We start from the raw sequence: 15,831 nt of genomic DNA, 5'->3' as shown, positions 1-15,831 counted from the left end.
TTACTGTTTCAGCCTGAAAACGTGATGGAGGAACGCCTTTATTACTCCTCTGAGATCTGCCAGGTAATACAGGGCTTAAATTTTGACTCCTATCACTTTCCTGAGAAGCATCTGTCTCATCAGACAGATCTTCGGTTTGCTTTTCTGGTTTAATGTCCTCATCAGGCAAAAGATCACCATCAGCAAGTCCTTGCTGTTCTCTTGTGGTGGTCAGATCAACTGGAGAGCTAGAATTTAATCTCTTTTGTTCAGCAAAAGAAGCGCTTTTGCTAATTATTAATTTCTCTCCCATTATGAACCTGTAGCTCCTCTGGCTTTGTTCATAGCCAACAAAGATGGCTTTCTTTGTTGTGGAGCCTCCTTTCCTTCTCTGCTGTTTTGGAATGTGAACCCATGCAGTGCTACCAAACACTCTAAGATGGCTTACCTTTGGTTTCACACCATAAAACAAATGGAATGGAGTGTCCTGAATCACAGAGTTATACAACCTGTTCTGTACATAACAAGCAGTCGATCAAGCTTCTCCCCAGTACTTAAAACATAATCGTGAATCTTTTAACATGCATTCCATCGCATTTTTCAAGGTTCTGCCCTTTCTTTCAGCAACACCATTTTGCTGAGGGGTGTAAGGGTTAGAAAGAATTTGTTCTATCCCCTTTTCCACTAGGAACCTTCTGAATTTGTGAGAAAGGTATTCTCCTCCTCTATCACACTGGAGTGCAGATACAGGCCTAGGGAATTTTCCATTTGCCCATGTCACAAAACTTTTAAATTTCTCAAATGCCTCATCTTTATGTTTTAAGATGTAGATAAATGTGTATCTTGAGAAATCATCAATGATGGTCATTGCATACCTTGCTTGTCCAAGACTTGGAGCAAAAGGACCAATAATGTCAGAGTGTACAATTTCCAAAGGTCTAGTTGTAACTCTGTCACTGTGCTTACTCACAGGAGCTTTTAGTGTTTTGCATTCTTTGCAAACTACACAGTCTAAGTATTTATCACAGGGTTTTATCTTTAGGTCAGCACACAGCTGTGGCATTTGTGCTATATGCTTGAAATTAGCATGACCAAATCTCCTGTGCATCAGGTGTACACATTGGTCATGATATGGAGTGTTGCCAACTGCAGCCTTGCAGCTTGGCTTCCTTGCATTTTTCACAATGTACAAGGAGTCTTTTAACATACTAGTAGCACACAATTTTCCATTTTTTTCGTATCTCACAACCATTTTTCTTAAATGTTATGATATACCCTGTTGCAGCCAATTGTGCCACAGATAAAAGGTTTGATTGTAAATTTGGCACATACAACACACCTTTTACAGTTTCTCCTAAGCAGGATAAATACAAGTCACCTTGTCCCATAATTTTGGTCACAGACCCATCAGCCAAAGATACACTTTGTCTTTCAGTTTTAGACAGTGACACAAAAGGGCTTTTACAATTACATAAATGACAATTGGCCCCAGAATCTAACACCCATACATCAGAATTACCCTTCTCAGCAACCTGTGCAATTTGGGTTGTCTGAAGAGCCTTCTTCTGTGTTGCCCTTGTGTTCTTCTTCTCTGTCTTTCTACTCTTGGGTCTCATGGCACAGTCTCTTTGCAAATGTCCAGCTGAACCACAAGTGAAGCATCGCTGGCTGGCTAGCGCTGTGGCCTCAGGTTCCTTTCCCTTCTTTTCCCTCATTTTCTGGTATTGCAGCTTTCCAGAAGAGATGGGGGGGGATCTTTCCTCTCTCTTCTCCCATTCAGTGAGTAAGCGCTGTGTAACATACGATGGGGTGAGGTCTGCTTCAGGCATAGCCTCCAGGGTACAAATCAGCGTGTCCCACGTTGCATTCAGTGAGGACAGGAGGATATATGATTTTGTGAGAGGTGTAAATTCTATTCCTCTCTCCTGCAACTCAACAAACAGCTGCTGAATATAATGCAGGTGCTCAGGAAGGCTATCTCCTTCTGCAAGGTAGGCTCTGTACAGCTTTTTCGTCAGGGTAACTTTACTCCCTGCTGTTGCCTTTACATATAAGTCTCTCAAAGCGTCCCAAAGTTGCTTTGCAGACTGCATGCCTCGCACGTGGACTAGCTGATTGTCCTCAACTCCCAAGATAATGGTGGCTCTAGCCCGCTCATCCTGTCTCAGCCATTCAGCACTGGGATTTTGGGGGTTTTGCTCACCAATTGGCAGCCAAAGATTCTCTCTGCGAAGATACATCTCCATCTTCAGGGCCCAATTCAAATAGTTGGTCTCTGATAGGCGCTCCAGAGGCATCGCTGAGGGCTGGGAGGTAGCCATGGCTTCTTCCTTCTTTTGCAAGTCACCTCAGCTAGCTTCTTTGTCCTGTAGACCGGCAGTTGCTGGAAAATCTCCAGGTGGCTCCAAAGAAAATCTTCACAGGTCTTTGCTACCTGCCTTTAAATTGTGCATGAGGTGTGGAGCTGATCTCTCTTTTCTCTCTGGGTTTTACTGGGCTGCTCACTGGGCACATAACCTGTTGGCAGAATGCTGGGAAAGCCTTTAGCCCAGGAGAGATCAGAAATGTCAGACACCAGGCATTTCTATAAAAATAATTTATTTACAAAAAGCAAAACAAAAGCAAAACATATTTAAAGGACTTAGGTCTCATTGAGAGCAAGCCTGGCTTGCTACATATCAGCAGAGAGAAAAAAGAGGAAGTAAGAAACAAGTCTGGGCAGGATCCTCCCCCCAGGCGATTTGCATGAAGCACGTGAAAGGAGACAATCAAATACAACCTCTTCACCCGGCCAAAATGATTAGATACAATAGCAGTCTTAATCGTTAGTAGGAAAACATCAACACTGGGAATAGCATAGTCAGCGCTGGCAGTACTGGACTACTCAAACAGTAGCTTTATGCAGTGTTTCTCAACCTTGGCAACTTGGAGATGTGTGGACTTCAACTCCCAGAATTCCCCGGCCAGCGCTTCAAGTTGACAAGGTTGAGAAACACTGGCCCAATGTATAGGGGAACCCTAACCCATTCCCCAGGGCTAGATTGACACCTGAAGCCACAAACCGTGTGATTTGTGAACATTGTGGTGTTTTACTGCATGTGATGCTACAGTATTGGCTCTTTCCATGGGGTCATTATCATCAGTGCAGTTCCTGCCTGGAAAGCTGCTCACGGCATGTTTGGGGGGATATTTCTGTATTTAGTGAATGCATTTTCATGTTGGTTATCCAGAAAAGGCTTCTGGAATGGGAAACACAGATTGTGCATCTATGATAAGGCATTCCATTTGTTAGGAAGTTAGAGGAGGCCAGGCACAGTGATCCAACTAAAGGAAAATAATTCCTTTATTTATATATTTCTTTTTCTTTATTATATTCTTATTTTTTCTTTTCTATTTTTCTTTCTTTTTTTTTCTTTTCTGTACTTTCTATTTTTTCTTTTTATTCTTTTATTTTTTTAACCTGTATTCGTTTTTATCTTTTTAATTGTAACTTTTAATAAAATTACTATTTGAAAAAAGAAGCTGAAGGGCAGGCAAGTTGCCATTCGCAAAAAGTCCTTAGATCTTTCTCTTCCAGCTGGAAGTTCCCCCTCACTTCTGAAGGCCAGGCACTTCGTGTTTAATCAGGGACCCTCCACTCTTTAGGAACAATTGGAGGGGTGGTGTGGCTTTACTGCTGTTCTGCACAAGCAGTGGTTTTTTTCCCCTCCTGGCTACAAAAGCAAACATACTGAATAGATAAGCAGAAGGGGGAGTGGGGGTGGGATGCGGGTATCCCACCCTTGGACAGCTAGATGGCCTCTTTCATTCTCCCAAGCCCCAAAGAGCAGCAAACAGGGATGCTAATTGTTGGCAGAGTGCTAGGAAAGCATTTGGCCCAGGAGAGATCAGAAAAGTCACACATCAGGCATTTCTATAAAAATAATTTTATTTACAGAAAGCAAACATATTTAAAAGCTTCTGCATTCTTACAGGCTCTCAGTGAGAGCTGCTTAACTCTCTACTTGCCTACACAGAAGGGAAACTGAAACTAAAACAAGTCCAGGCAAGTTCCTCCCTTAGGCAATGCAACCATTAACACATGAAAAGGGGACAATTAAATTCAACCTCTTCACCCAGCCAAAATGATTAGTTACCATAGTAACCTTAATCTGTAGTAGAAAACAATATATTAACACTAATATGGTAATGTGAACCCTTTGCAGAAAGAGGGCAAGGCTAGCAGCTGTATAGAAGTGTACTCAGAGGAAGCAGGGGGGACCCCAGAGGATTCTCTAAAAGCTGTGTTTTAGCTTAAATCCTCTGGATTAGGGATGGGCAATTTGTGGTCCACTGATGCTGCTGACTTTCACTTCTCAGCATCCCTCACCATTGGATCTGCTGACAGGAGCCATTAATTCAGTGTTTCTCAACCTTGGAGACCTTAAGACATGTGGACTTGAACTCCCAGAATTCCCCAGCCAACATGCTGGCTGGAGAATTCTGGGAGTTACTATTTTTATTTATTATTATTTATTAAATTTGTCCCTGCCCATCTCCTCCCATCAGGGGACTCTGGGCGGTTTACAATAAAATAGTCAATTAAAACAGCAAACATACAATATAAATACAATATATAAATATATCATTACTCCTAATAAATAAATATAAAAATAAGAGTAAAAATAAGAATATGAATAAAATCCAAGTGGCAGAAGAATCCGATACAGTCCATATGTGGGAGGAGTGGTCTAAGATACCAGCCATCCCCAAGTGGAACTACTCCCCTCTCCACCCCAAGCGAGGCAGCAGAGCCAGGTCTTCAGGCTCCTCCGGAAGGCCAGGAGCAATGGGGCCACTTTCACCTCTGGGGGTAGCATGTTCCACAGGGTGGGAGCTATGGCAGAGAAGGCCTGCTTCCTGGACCCCGCCAAATGAAGTCCTCTTGCAGACGGGGTCCGCAACATGCCCTCTCTGGATGTGTGGGATGGGCTTATGTAATGGGGAAGAGGCAGTCCCTCAGGTAACCTAGCCCCATACCATGTAGGGCTTTAAAGGTGATAACCAACACCTTGAATTGGACCTGGCAGCAAACTGGCACCCAGTGCAGCTCGTGCAGTAGAGGTGTTATGTGTGCCGATCTAGGGGCGCCAAAAATAACCCTCACAGCTGCGTTCTGGACCAGCTTTAGCTTCTGGATACTCTTCAAGGGTAGACCCATGTAGAGCGCATTGAAATAGTCTATGTGGGAGATAACAAGGGCAGGAGTGACTGAAGCGCCTCCCAATCCAGGAATGGGCATAACTGGTGCACAGCATGAAGCTGCGCAAAGGCTCTCCTGGCCACGGCTGCCACCTGCTCTTTGAACAGGAGCTGTGAGTCCAGGAGTACCCCCAGATTACACACCAGGTCTGTCTGGGGCAGTGCAACCCCATACAGAACCAGAGATGACAAAGTCCCAGATGCAGAAGAGCCATTAACCCACAGCCACTCCATCTTATCAGGGTTCAGCTGAAGCCTGTTGTTCCCCATCCAGACCCCTACAGCCCCCAGGCACCGAGAGAGGGTAGTCTCTTACATCACTTACCTCACCCAGGATGGAGATGTATACTTGGGTATCATCAGCATACTGATGATACCTCACCCCCTGGTGACGGATGATCTCACCCAGTGGTTTCATGTAGATGTTGAAAAGGAGCGGAGAGAGAATTGAACCCTATGGTACCTCACAAAGGAGGGGCCGAGGGTTGAATCTCTCACTCCCTATCACCACCGATTGCAACTGGCCCTGGAGGGAGGAGGTGAACCAGCACAAAACCATGCCACCCACCTGCAACTCCCTGAGCTGCCCCAAAAGGATACCATGGTCGATGGTATCAAAAGCAGCTGAGAGGTCAAGAAGGGCCAGAATGGATGCACTGCCTCCATCCCGCTCCCGCCAGAGATCATCCATAAGTGCAACCAATGCCGTTTCTGTCCCATATCCGGGCCTGAAACCTGACTTAAAGGGATCTAGATAATTCATTTCATCCAGGATCCTCTGGAGCTATAAAGCCACCACTTTCTCAACCATTTTCCCCAAAAAGGGGAGGTGGGAGATGGCAAAAATTGTCCAGAACAGTAGGGTCCAGAGATGGTTTCTTGAGGAGGGGGTGTACCAATGCCTCTTTAAAGGCAGCCAGGAACACCCCCTCAGGGATGTATTAACCATCACCTGGACCCAACCACATGTCACCTCCTGAGCTGCCTTCACCAGCCAGAAGGGACATGGGTCTAGATGACACATGGTGGCATTTACTGTCTGGAGGATCCTGTCCACTTCCTCAAGTCTAACAGGATCAAACTGTTCCCAGAAAACTGGGTAAGCATGTTCCCCTGGTATGTCTCCAGACCATGCCTCACACTTAGAGTCTAACTTGGAGCAGATCTGAGCGATTTTGTCCTGCAGATGCCCAGCAAATTCCTCTGCATGGCCCTGTAGGTGGGTCACTAGGCCCACCTTCCCCAAAAGAGATTGAGTAATTTTAAACAGGGCCATGGGGTGGCATTCTGTGGATGCAATAAGAGCGGAGAAGTATTGACACTTTGCCGCTCTTACCGCCACAAGGTAGGTCTTAATAGCGGCTCTAGCTTGTGTTTGGTCGGATTTGGTCTTTGACTTCCTCCAGGGGTGCTCTAGACATCTCTTAACCCTCTTCAGAACCCTCAGCTCCTCTGTAAACCACGGGGAGTGTTGGGTTTGATTGGACAAGAGAGGCCACACAGGCGCAATCCTGTCCAAGACCCTGGCCACCTCCCTATTCCAGGCAGCAGCCAAGGCCTCCACTGGACCATGCAGCAGATCCTTGGGTATAACCCCCAGCTCCCTCTGAAGCCCTGGCGGATCCATCTGTCGCTGGGGGCAGACCAATCAAATGGGTCCTGCCTCCCTATGGAGGGGGACGGCATAGGAGAATCTCAGGGTCACCAGGGCATGATCTGACCATGACAATGGGGATAGCTGTAACTCTCCCCTCAGATCACATTGCCACTACTCTGACAAGAAAATCAAGTCCGGGGTGAGGCCACTGTCCTGAGTTGGGTCCTGAATCATCTGAGCCATGAACTCTCAAGCCACCTCCGAGGCACACCCCATGGATGGCAGGTTGAAGTCCCCCAGAACCATAAGCCTGGGGAACTTCACCACCAGCCCTGAGATGGCCTTCAGCAGCTCAGGCAGGGAGGTTGCTATGCAGCAGGGAGGCTGGTACAGTAGCAACACTCCCAACTGTTCTCGGGAACCCAACTTGAAAAACTGGGTCTCACAACTGGCCACTTGTGGAGCAGTGTCCCTGAAGGTCACCAGAGACTCCCAGATGACAACTGCCACCCCCCCTCCCCTGCCCTGGGGTCTTGGCTGGTGCCATACCATAAACCCGGTAAACTTAAAGTTGAAGTCCACATGTTTTAAAGTCCCCAAGGCTGAGAAACACCACTCTAAATCATAATTCACTGGTTCCCTATATGTGTTCCAGAAAATGGAGGATAATTTTGATCTAGTTTTGCAAGGACAACTTCCTAATCACGTGGTGATCTTTTTGATCAAAGTCAGTGTCATGTTCCCCGTTGCAGTGTTTCTGCATCGTAACGGTTCACTTGCCAAAGTGCTGATATGTGTGCTGGCTGGGAGGGTGCTGCTGAGAGCCTTGTACGGGAGACGTGCTGGACTGTGCCAGGGAGGAATGTGTTTCGGCTATCTCTTAAATGTCAAGGTCTTTTTACCCGTTGATCAACAGAGCTCGTTAGGAGCACCTGGGAATGTGGGGTTGTACTGGATGTGAAGGAGGGGGTGGGATGATGTTTGAAACGATGCTATTTAGTTTGAGTTTAGGCGCACTTTTCTCATTCTCAGCTTTTTACCTGTTTGCATACTATTCTAAATAAACCCAGAACCTGAATTGTAATTTTGAGTCTGAGAGTTTTATTTAGATTAAGGCAATCATTACATAAAGCTGAGAATCTTTGTTCAAACCAACCTCGCTACTCTTTACTGGAAAAAATTTCTTGCAAAAGGGGAACTAGTGATGGCAGAAGGGGGGAAGGATCCTACGGGGCTCGAGGAGGAGACGGGACAACTTCCAGAGTCAACGTTCCTGAGCAGGGACCCGAGCCCCATCCCAACCCACCCAACACCCCACTCGGGGGACTCCAGCTCTAGCCCGGGGTCAAAGAAACCACCACCAGACGATGTGACGGGGCAGGAACAATTTTTGTGGGATGCCCTGACGGACCCCCGGCCCGGCACGTCCCGCTCCATGTGGAAGCTGCGCTGGCCAGACACTCTGAGGGAGGTGCGCCCAGATGTGTCGGGGAGCCCGCTACCTGAGAGACCGGGGCTGGAGGACTCTGCCACACCGGACAGGATCAGGGTCCTGGAATCCAAGATCGGGTCTATGGAACATGTGCTGCGCTCTATGTCGGCTGCCTTTGGGGACCTCGTAAAAATAGTCCGAGGTCCCGGAGCAATGGGGCCACCCAGCCTCCCGCCTTCCCCGTCACGGGCTGCAGAAGGAAGAAGCCAACCAAGGGACTTTCCATCCGGTCCGCGAGGATCCACTCCCATTGTGGGGGCCCCAAGTCATCCATCAGGAGGGGTCCCACATGTTGGAGGAACTCCCCGGGACTTCCCGGTAAAGTTTGACAGTGACCCCGCTAACTTATCTTTCTTTCTCACCAATGCCGCCAGTTACATGAGACAGCATGGCCACCTCTTTTCTTCAGAGGAAGAGAAGATCTCGGCAGTGGCCACGAAATTGAAGGGCAGGGCTGCGGACTGGTATGTCCAGCTGTCGGAGATTGGAGCACCAGCCCTGGCAACTTTTGATACCTTCTTGGCTGCGCTAAAGTGCTATTTTGAGGATCCCTTGGCTAAAGAGAGAGCTAAGGACGCTCTTAAAAAACTGGTACAAGGCCAAAAGGCTGTTGCTGATTATGCTCTTGAATTCAAGGTTTTGGCGGGTAAAGTTCCTGAATGGTCCGAGGCCACCTTGATTGATAGATTTAAGGATGGCCTCAATCGCGAGGTCTTGCGCTGGGTGCTTGGGCGAGACGATCCGAGCTCATTACATGACTGGATTTGCCTCGCTGGTAAGGCTGAACATGCCCAGCGCACCTTTATGATGGCCACCAAAGAAGACAAGCCTGCCACCACTACCCGGGCACCATTCCTACCATCAACCTCGAGATGGGATGCAGAGAGGCAACGCCGCTTTGTCCAGGGACAGTGCATCACCTGTGGAAAACTGGGTCACTGCGCCGTAGACTGCCCCAAGGTTAAGGCAACGGATCGTCCGTCCAAATTGCCACAAAAGACAACAAAGAAACCACTCAACCCTCCTCGCCGGTTGGCGGGGGCACTGGTGACTGCGGACGATGATGATGTCTACACACCGGGAGACACTTTGGCTGCTCTGGAACAGCCAGTGGAAAACGCTTTCCACCTGCCTTAACCGGCGCCGCGGGGCAGGTGATGGAATCTGGGCACAATTCCAACATGGTGAGTGCTGATTGCCCTATCCTCGCTGTCAAAATTGAATTAGGATTTCAATTCAAGTCCGTCGAGGTCTGGGCTTTACTAGACTCGAGCTGTTCCAGATGTTTAATCCATCCTGACTTAGTCAAGGCATTGGATTTGCCCTGCTTCCCTCTTCCGAAGCCGCTGCTTTTTCAGCAGCTTGATGGCTCCACGGCGGGGGGGGGGGGGGGGGCTGCCACCCAGTTTACTGGGGAAGTCGCTTTACGTATGGGGTTGCACTTCGAACTCATTCACTTCATCATAACCCCAGTGGGAAATCCTTTAGTTGTGTTGGGGATTCCATGGTTCACCTCTCATAATCCCTACATCAATTGGAAGTCCCGCTCTATTACCTTTGAGGATGGCTTCTATCAAGCTCCTCTTCTGGGACGTTCCATGCCTATGACGGCGGGGAGAGCAGAGCTTGTTGATTCTCTAGATCCCCCGTCCCCCTTAGAGGGTCTACCGGCTACGTACGCAGACTTTGCTGATGTTTTTGGGGAGGAAGAAGCCAACCAATTACCCCCCCATCGCAAGACAGACTGCTCCATTGAACTTCTTCCTGAGTTTAGGCGCGCTTTTCTCATTCTCAGCTTTTTACCTGTTTGCATACTATTCTAAATAAACCCAGAACCTGACTTGTAATTTTGAGTCTGAGAGTTTTATTTAGATTAAGGCAATCATTACAGTCAGATTCATGGACTAAAATGGCCAGGCATTTGCCAAGGTGCAGATCCCAGTAGGGCCTCAAGAGCACCCCATATTTCAGATTCATCATCTGCACCTAGTTCAACAGATTCTTCCTCATGGAGGTTCCAGAGCCAAATTAAACTTCTTGTGGTAATGTGAAGACCATACTCTAAATGTTTAAGGGATGAAATTGATGCTTTATACCCCTTTAATCCTTCCAAAGCCAATTCTTTTGGACTTGTGCATTGTTTTGTGCGCAGTTTTTACTCGCTTGAGTACCAAGTACATAGCTGTACTGAGAAGGAACCAACATTTGATAACAACACCAGTGGACATGAGCTGGGCCCATCAAGATGCTGGGATTCTATAAAGGAGATGCCTACTGAAGGGACTTCCCCCCAATCTAACCAGTTCCTATAACCAGCAACAACTCATGCCATTTGTGTGTAACTCTTCTGTCAAGTGTCCAAACAGTGATCAGGTGCTCAGACAACTGGCTCTTTTAGATCCAGAGACAATAAACACACCAGTAGATAAAGAAACATTAAGCTTTATTATAAGCTTAAGCAAACAAATTTAAACAGAAACACAGTTCAAACAGAAACACAGTTTAGGCAGATTAAACAAAAGCATAAAAGCATAGCATAAAGAAGAGAAATCATAATATACCCAAACAAGGTGAAACCCTCTTCCCTTCAGCTGCCAGGAGCCTCCTGACCAAGGCAGCAGGAATACCCCAGGGTGGCTTAATTCCACAGCACTCAGCACGCAGAGTCTGTGCAGAAGCTCCCAAAACTCAAAAGACAATTCTAAGGGTTTCATCAAAGTCTGGCCCTCAAACCTCGTGACCCTGTTTCCATGGTACCAAGGCTGCATGGCCCAACCTTGACTGGGATAGTTCCCAGGGTCTGAAGCACCTGTTTCCAAGAGCCTGGGAGGCTATACAGATAAGATAGTGCTTAACCAAAACAATCTGGGGGTTTTCTCTTATCTCTCCCTCCACTCCAAACAGAGAGAAAAAAACAAGCCAGCTAAACATTGGCATAACTCAAAATAAACTCTAATCTTCTTTGTGTGAAGAAGAAAATCAAAATATATCTCTTGACTCCTCAAAATAACAATGGTCTTCCACACTGCCACTACAGTAACCCGGGAGTTCCTCCTGGCAGGAAAATCCCAGTCTTAACTTCAGGCTTGCCATAGGCAGGTGGTTTCATGTCTTACCAGGATGCTGGTGGGATATCCAAATGTTAGTGTTAGTGTATTAGCATATTTGTTTCACAGATTCTCCTATATGAATGAAATTAGTAACTGCATTTCATGCGTAGTCTTCAGTAGAGGTTCTTTCTTCCCATAGGCTTTTAGGGCTTTCTATGGTCTCTCTAGGATGGTTACCTCCTCCATTCTTTTTGGAACATCTGAGTTCATTCTGGAATATAAATATCAATTATTTCCATAAGATGAACACAAGCAGATCTGGAAAGTACCACTTAATGTCAAAGAAAAGGGGGGTCTGGTGTACTGTATGTTTGTAGGTCACAGATTTGATAGGTCTTTCCCCCCAAGTTTAAGTTTATACATCATGCTAAGCCCTAAGTTTCCTTCATTTTGCCTTACCATGTTATGTAAACTCAGTCACTATAGTTTATAAATCATAGTTTACAGCACAGCATGTGGGAACCCAGTCAATTCTTGCTTATTGACCATGGTTAATCAAAGAATGCTTTGTATCATATGTAGACACAATCAGAACTTACTCACTTGATCGGCATGCTGCAGCACAGTGGCAAGTCTATGACCTGCAAAATCCCACTCATTTGGGGGGGCTCAGGCAAGCTGTTTGTTCCCATTTGCAATACAGAGGAAATATCATTGGTCAGCCCCTTAATTTGTCCTAAGGGCTATTGAGAAAAAATGTTCTGGAAACTGATTTTCACTTCTGAATTTTGAGGACTGTTACGGCATCAGCAAAAACAGGGATGGGGGAACCTTGCGAAGACGTATCATTTGCTGGTGATCTATCCCCTCCGCTTAACTGAAAATACCAGCCCTCCCGTAGCTTAGCGACTCCTCGTCCTTTATTCACACCCCTCCTTTCCACCGCTCCTCCCGCATCAGCTCCTCACTGTCCCCACGATGTTGCGGGAAGCGGAAGATCGGGGGGCTGGTTGTCGTTCGGTCCCCCCCTCGCCTTTTCTCCTCCCCCGGAAAGCCAACCGCTCATCTTCACGTTGTCAGCAGGAGGAGCCGCGAGGTAAGCCGCGAGACGGAGGTGGGTCTCCTTCGCGGAGATGGGCAGCCGTTGACCTCCGCCGATTTCAGCCTGGGATTGGCTTCTTGAAATGCTTGGGACCGAGGAACCAAATCGCCAGCAAACCGCGTGCTCCGGCGGGGCTGCAGGGGAGGTACTGCGCGGCGTTTGCCGGACGCCATGCAGAGGCCGCCGCCGCCACTACGGGTTACCTGGACTGACCCTCCAGGATTGCAGCCTGCTGCCTGACAGATCTGCTGGCTGCCTCCAACCTTCTCCCCCCGCCGCCGAACGACGAAAGCACTAGAAACCCGCGACGGAAGGGGTGAGTGAACGGCAGCCCCGCCAGCGGCGAGGGCTCTGTCGGAAGCGGGCTTCCTGGGACCAGCGGGGTGGGTGGGGACGGGAAGCCTCGGGGAAGCTCCCGTCGAGTACCGAAGGCTGACAAATGAATGGCCCTGGGTTGCCTTCACCAGATCGGGGGCGTTTCTGGGGCGCGGATTTCCTGCATCCCGGATGTCAGGGAGAGGCTGTTGCTCCCAAATCGGGGGAGCTGCCGCTAGTGGTTCTGGATGTAGCCAGAATTCAGGAAAGGTGGCACGATAAACCCCATAACAAGGTCTCTCCTTTGCCTTTCGGAACGGTGATCGGGGTTCCTGATGCCATTTCCGCCCACCCACCCGACCTTCCCAGGCTAGGTCTGCTAGACAACAAAATGGGGGGGAGGGTGAGAGAAAAGAAAGGTGGGGTTCTTTCCCCGCCCCCTCGCGTGTAACCTGCTCATCCTCCGCTAGTGCTGCTCGGCGACCCTTCGGAGTTACTAAGAGCTCCCACTTTTCGCCACCGCTGCAGCAACCGCGCAGGAAGACCCGACTTCCTCTTGCGGGCATGGAGAGGCAGGGGCGACGGTGGATCTCAGCGAGGTTGTTTTTCCAGTAAAATCCACCCGATTCTCCTGCCTGTCCTTTAAATTGTCTACTTCTCTTTCAGATTCTGGAGGGAGCCAGGCATGGTGGATCCGGTGGCGGATTCTGGCAAGGGAACATGCCCCGATCCCGCGGGTGCCGCGGGGGTAGAAGAGGCTGCGGCAGCCGCTACCGCCGCGACGTCCGAGGCTGCAGTTCAGCCGCTCGCGCCCCCTCCAGCAGCGGCGCCCCCTCCGCTGGGAGACCCGGAGAAAGCTCGCGAACAGTCGCCGATGCTGCACCTGGATCTGTACAACTTCGACTGCCCAGAAGCCGAGGGCAGCCGCTACGTGCTCACCAGCCCCCGCTCCCTCGAAGCCTGCGCGCGCTGTGCCGTCAAGCCGGTGGAGCTGCTGCCCCGGCCGCTCAGCGAGCTGATCAAGGAGGCCCCCGGCAGGTCCATGCGCGTGGCAGCCGGCCTCTATGAGGCCTACGAAATGGATCGGCAGAGGAAGCTGCAGCAGTGCCGGGAGGAGCGGGACAGGATCGTCCGGGAGGAGAAGCGGAGGCTCTTCACACCCGCCCTGGCCGGCAGCCTGCCTTCCTCCCCGGCCTCCAGGGCGGCGCTCAAGAGCAGCCCTGCCCAAGGGAGCTGCCCTCCTGTGGGCAAGCTGAGGGCAGGGGGCCCCCCTCCGCCCCCCCTCAGTGGCCCCAAGACCAAGAAGAGCCACTCCCTGGATTCCCTGCAAAAGCGGAGGGAGGACTTCCTCTCTGCCAAGACCTCCTCCGACTCAGGGGCCTCTTCCTCCTACAGCGGAGACAGTGCCAAGGACAGATGGCCCCTGGGGCTGCCCAGGACTAAGACGGTGGCCACCATGACCGCCCTGGTGGGTCGCAGTTTCAGCCTGAGTGACCTGAGCCACTCCCCGCAGACCACCGAGAAAGTGGAGAGGATCGTCAAGGAGGTGAAGCAGCAGAAAGGCTTCCGGGAGGTGTCGGAGAGGGACCGGAAGATTGCGGCCCTGATGATAGCGAAGCACCAGGAGGAGAGCCTGTGGAAGGAGCAGCGGTACAATGCCCACCTCCAGTGGGACGTGCAGAGGAGGCTGGCCGAGCAGCGGAGGGGGCAGGAGGAGCGGGAGAAGCAGCGAGCTTTGCTGCAGGGCCACATGATGTGGGAGTCCCGGCTGGAGAAGCGCCGTGGCAGGCTGACCTACACGCGGGAGGAGGCTGCCCAGGTGAAGCAACAGCAGAGCTCAGTGGAGGATGAGAAGTGGCGGGAACACCTGGAGAAGCAGGAGCGGCTGAAGCGGGAGAGGCTGGAGAAGGCTGCTCTGGAGGACAAGAGGAGGAAGTGCCACCAGGAGCACAACCTGAAGGCCCGGGAGGAAGGCAGGAAAGAGGCCAGGGAGCGGGAGGTGCAGCTGCTGCAGGAGAAGCTCACCTTGGCTGCCCAGAAGAAGCTGACGAAGGAACAACTTCTGCAGAGAGGGAAGAAGCTGCTCAACCAAGCAGAGAAGCAGAAGCACGAGGCGATTCTCAGGGGGCTGGCCAGGCAGGAGGCCGAAGGGAAGGCCGTGCTGAGGGCGTCTGTGGAAGGCAGCCTGAGCAAGGCCCAAGAGAACTATGAGCAGCTCATTGAGAAGAGGAACCAGGAGCTGAGAGAGCGAGCCAGGCGGGAGGAGATGCAGATCCAGAGGGCCAAGCTGGCTGTGGTGCGCAGGGAACAGGAGCAGAAGGAGCACTGGAGAGCCTTGGCCCAAGCCTCGGAGAGGAAGCTCCAGCATGCCACTCAGGTGGCCGAGGAGGTCGTCCAGCAGAAGGCCCGGAAGGTGGTACAGAGCCGGCTGGAGAAGGAGAAGGTGCAGAAGTTGAACAAGAGGAAGGTCGAGGAGGGCGAAGATGTCCGCCGGAGGGAGATCCTGTTGTCTATTGAGAAAAAGCTGGAGCGGAGTGAACAGATTTGTAAGGAGAAGAAAAGCGTCTTGGAAAACGCAAGGTCTGTGGCTCGGGCATCATTCCACGTGCGGGAAAAAGTCCGGGAAGAGATGAACCTTCGCACCTTTGACAAGATGGCCTTGGAGGCAGAACTGCAGGCCAGCCTGGTTAAAAAATGAATTGTCTTTTCTACTTGGGGTTCGGTGGGGATCTATGTTTTGCTGCCTGCTGTCAGAATTGGGAGATTTTAAAACAATCTTTATTATTTTGTGGAGCACAAAAACTCTGGCATATACTTCATAGACCTTTTTCAAATGCTCTTGTTATACATATTCAAACAACTCATTCAACCATCCATGCAAAGAAAAGATGTATCCCTCCCTTCTTCTGTTGAATAAAATATTGTTTTCATGGAATCAAACCAAGACACATACGTTTTATATAATAGGAACAACTCTTCCCTCCCCCTACTACCCAAGGGCAATTTCATTTCCCTCATATTCAAATGAAGTATTATATTGATATATCTGAGTCTC

The 15,831-nt window shown here is 49.8% G+C and overlaps 1 protein-coding gene across 1 annotated transcript; it reads left to right on the top strand.

The window, feature by feature from the left end:
- The first annotated feature begins 12,646 nt into the window (after positions 1-12,646).
- On the top strand, positions 12,647-15,672 carry CCDC177 (coiled-coil domain containing 177). Its single transcript, XM_063293363.1, has 2 exons — positions 12,647-12,777; positions 13,443-15,672. Exon 2 carries the CDS (start codon positions 13,462-13,464, stop codon positions 15,472-15,474), a length of 2,013 nt encoding a protein of 670 aa, XP_063149433.1. The 5' UTR covers positions 12,647-12,777; positions 13,443-13,461; the 3' UTR covers positions 15,475-15,672.
- The last annotated feature ends 159 nt before the right edge of the window (positions 15,673-15,831 follow it).

The sequence above is a fragment of the Candoia aspera genome, chromosome 1, assembly GCF_035149785.1.
Source record: "Candoia aspera isolate rCanAsp1 chromosome 1, rCanAsp1.hap2, whole genome shotgun sequence".
Classification (NCBI taxonomy): domain Eukaryota; kingdom Metazoa; phylum Chordata; class Lepidosauria; order Squamata; family Boidae; genus Candoia; species Candoia aspera.
This window is presented reverse-complemented; position numbering and strand designations above follow the sequence as displayed.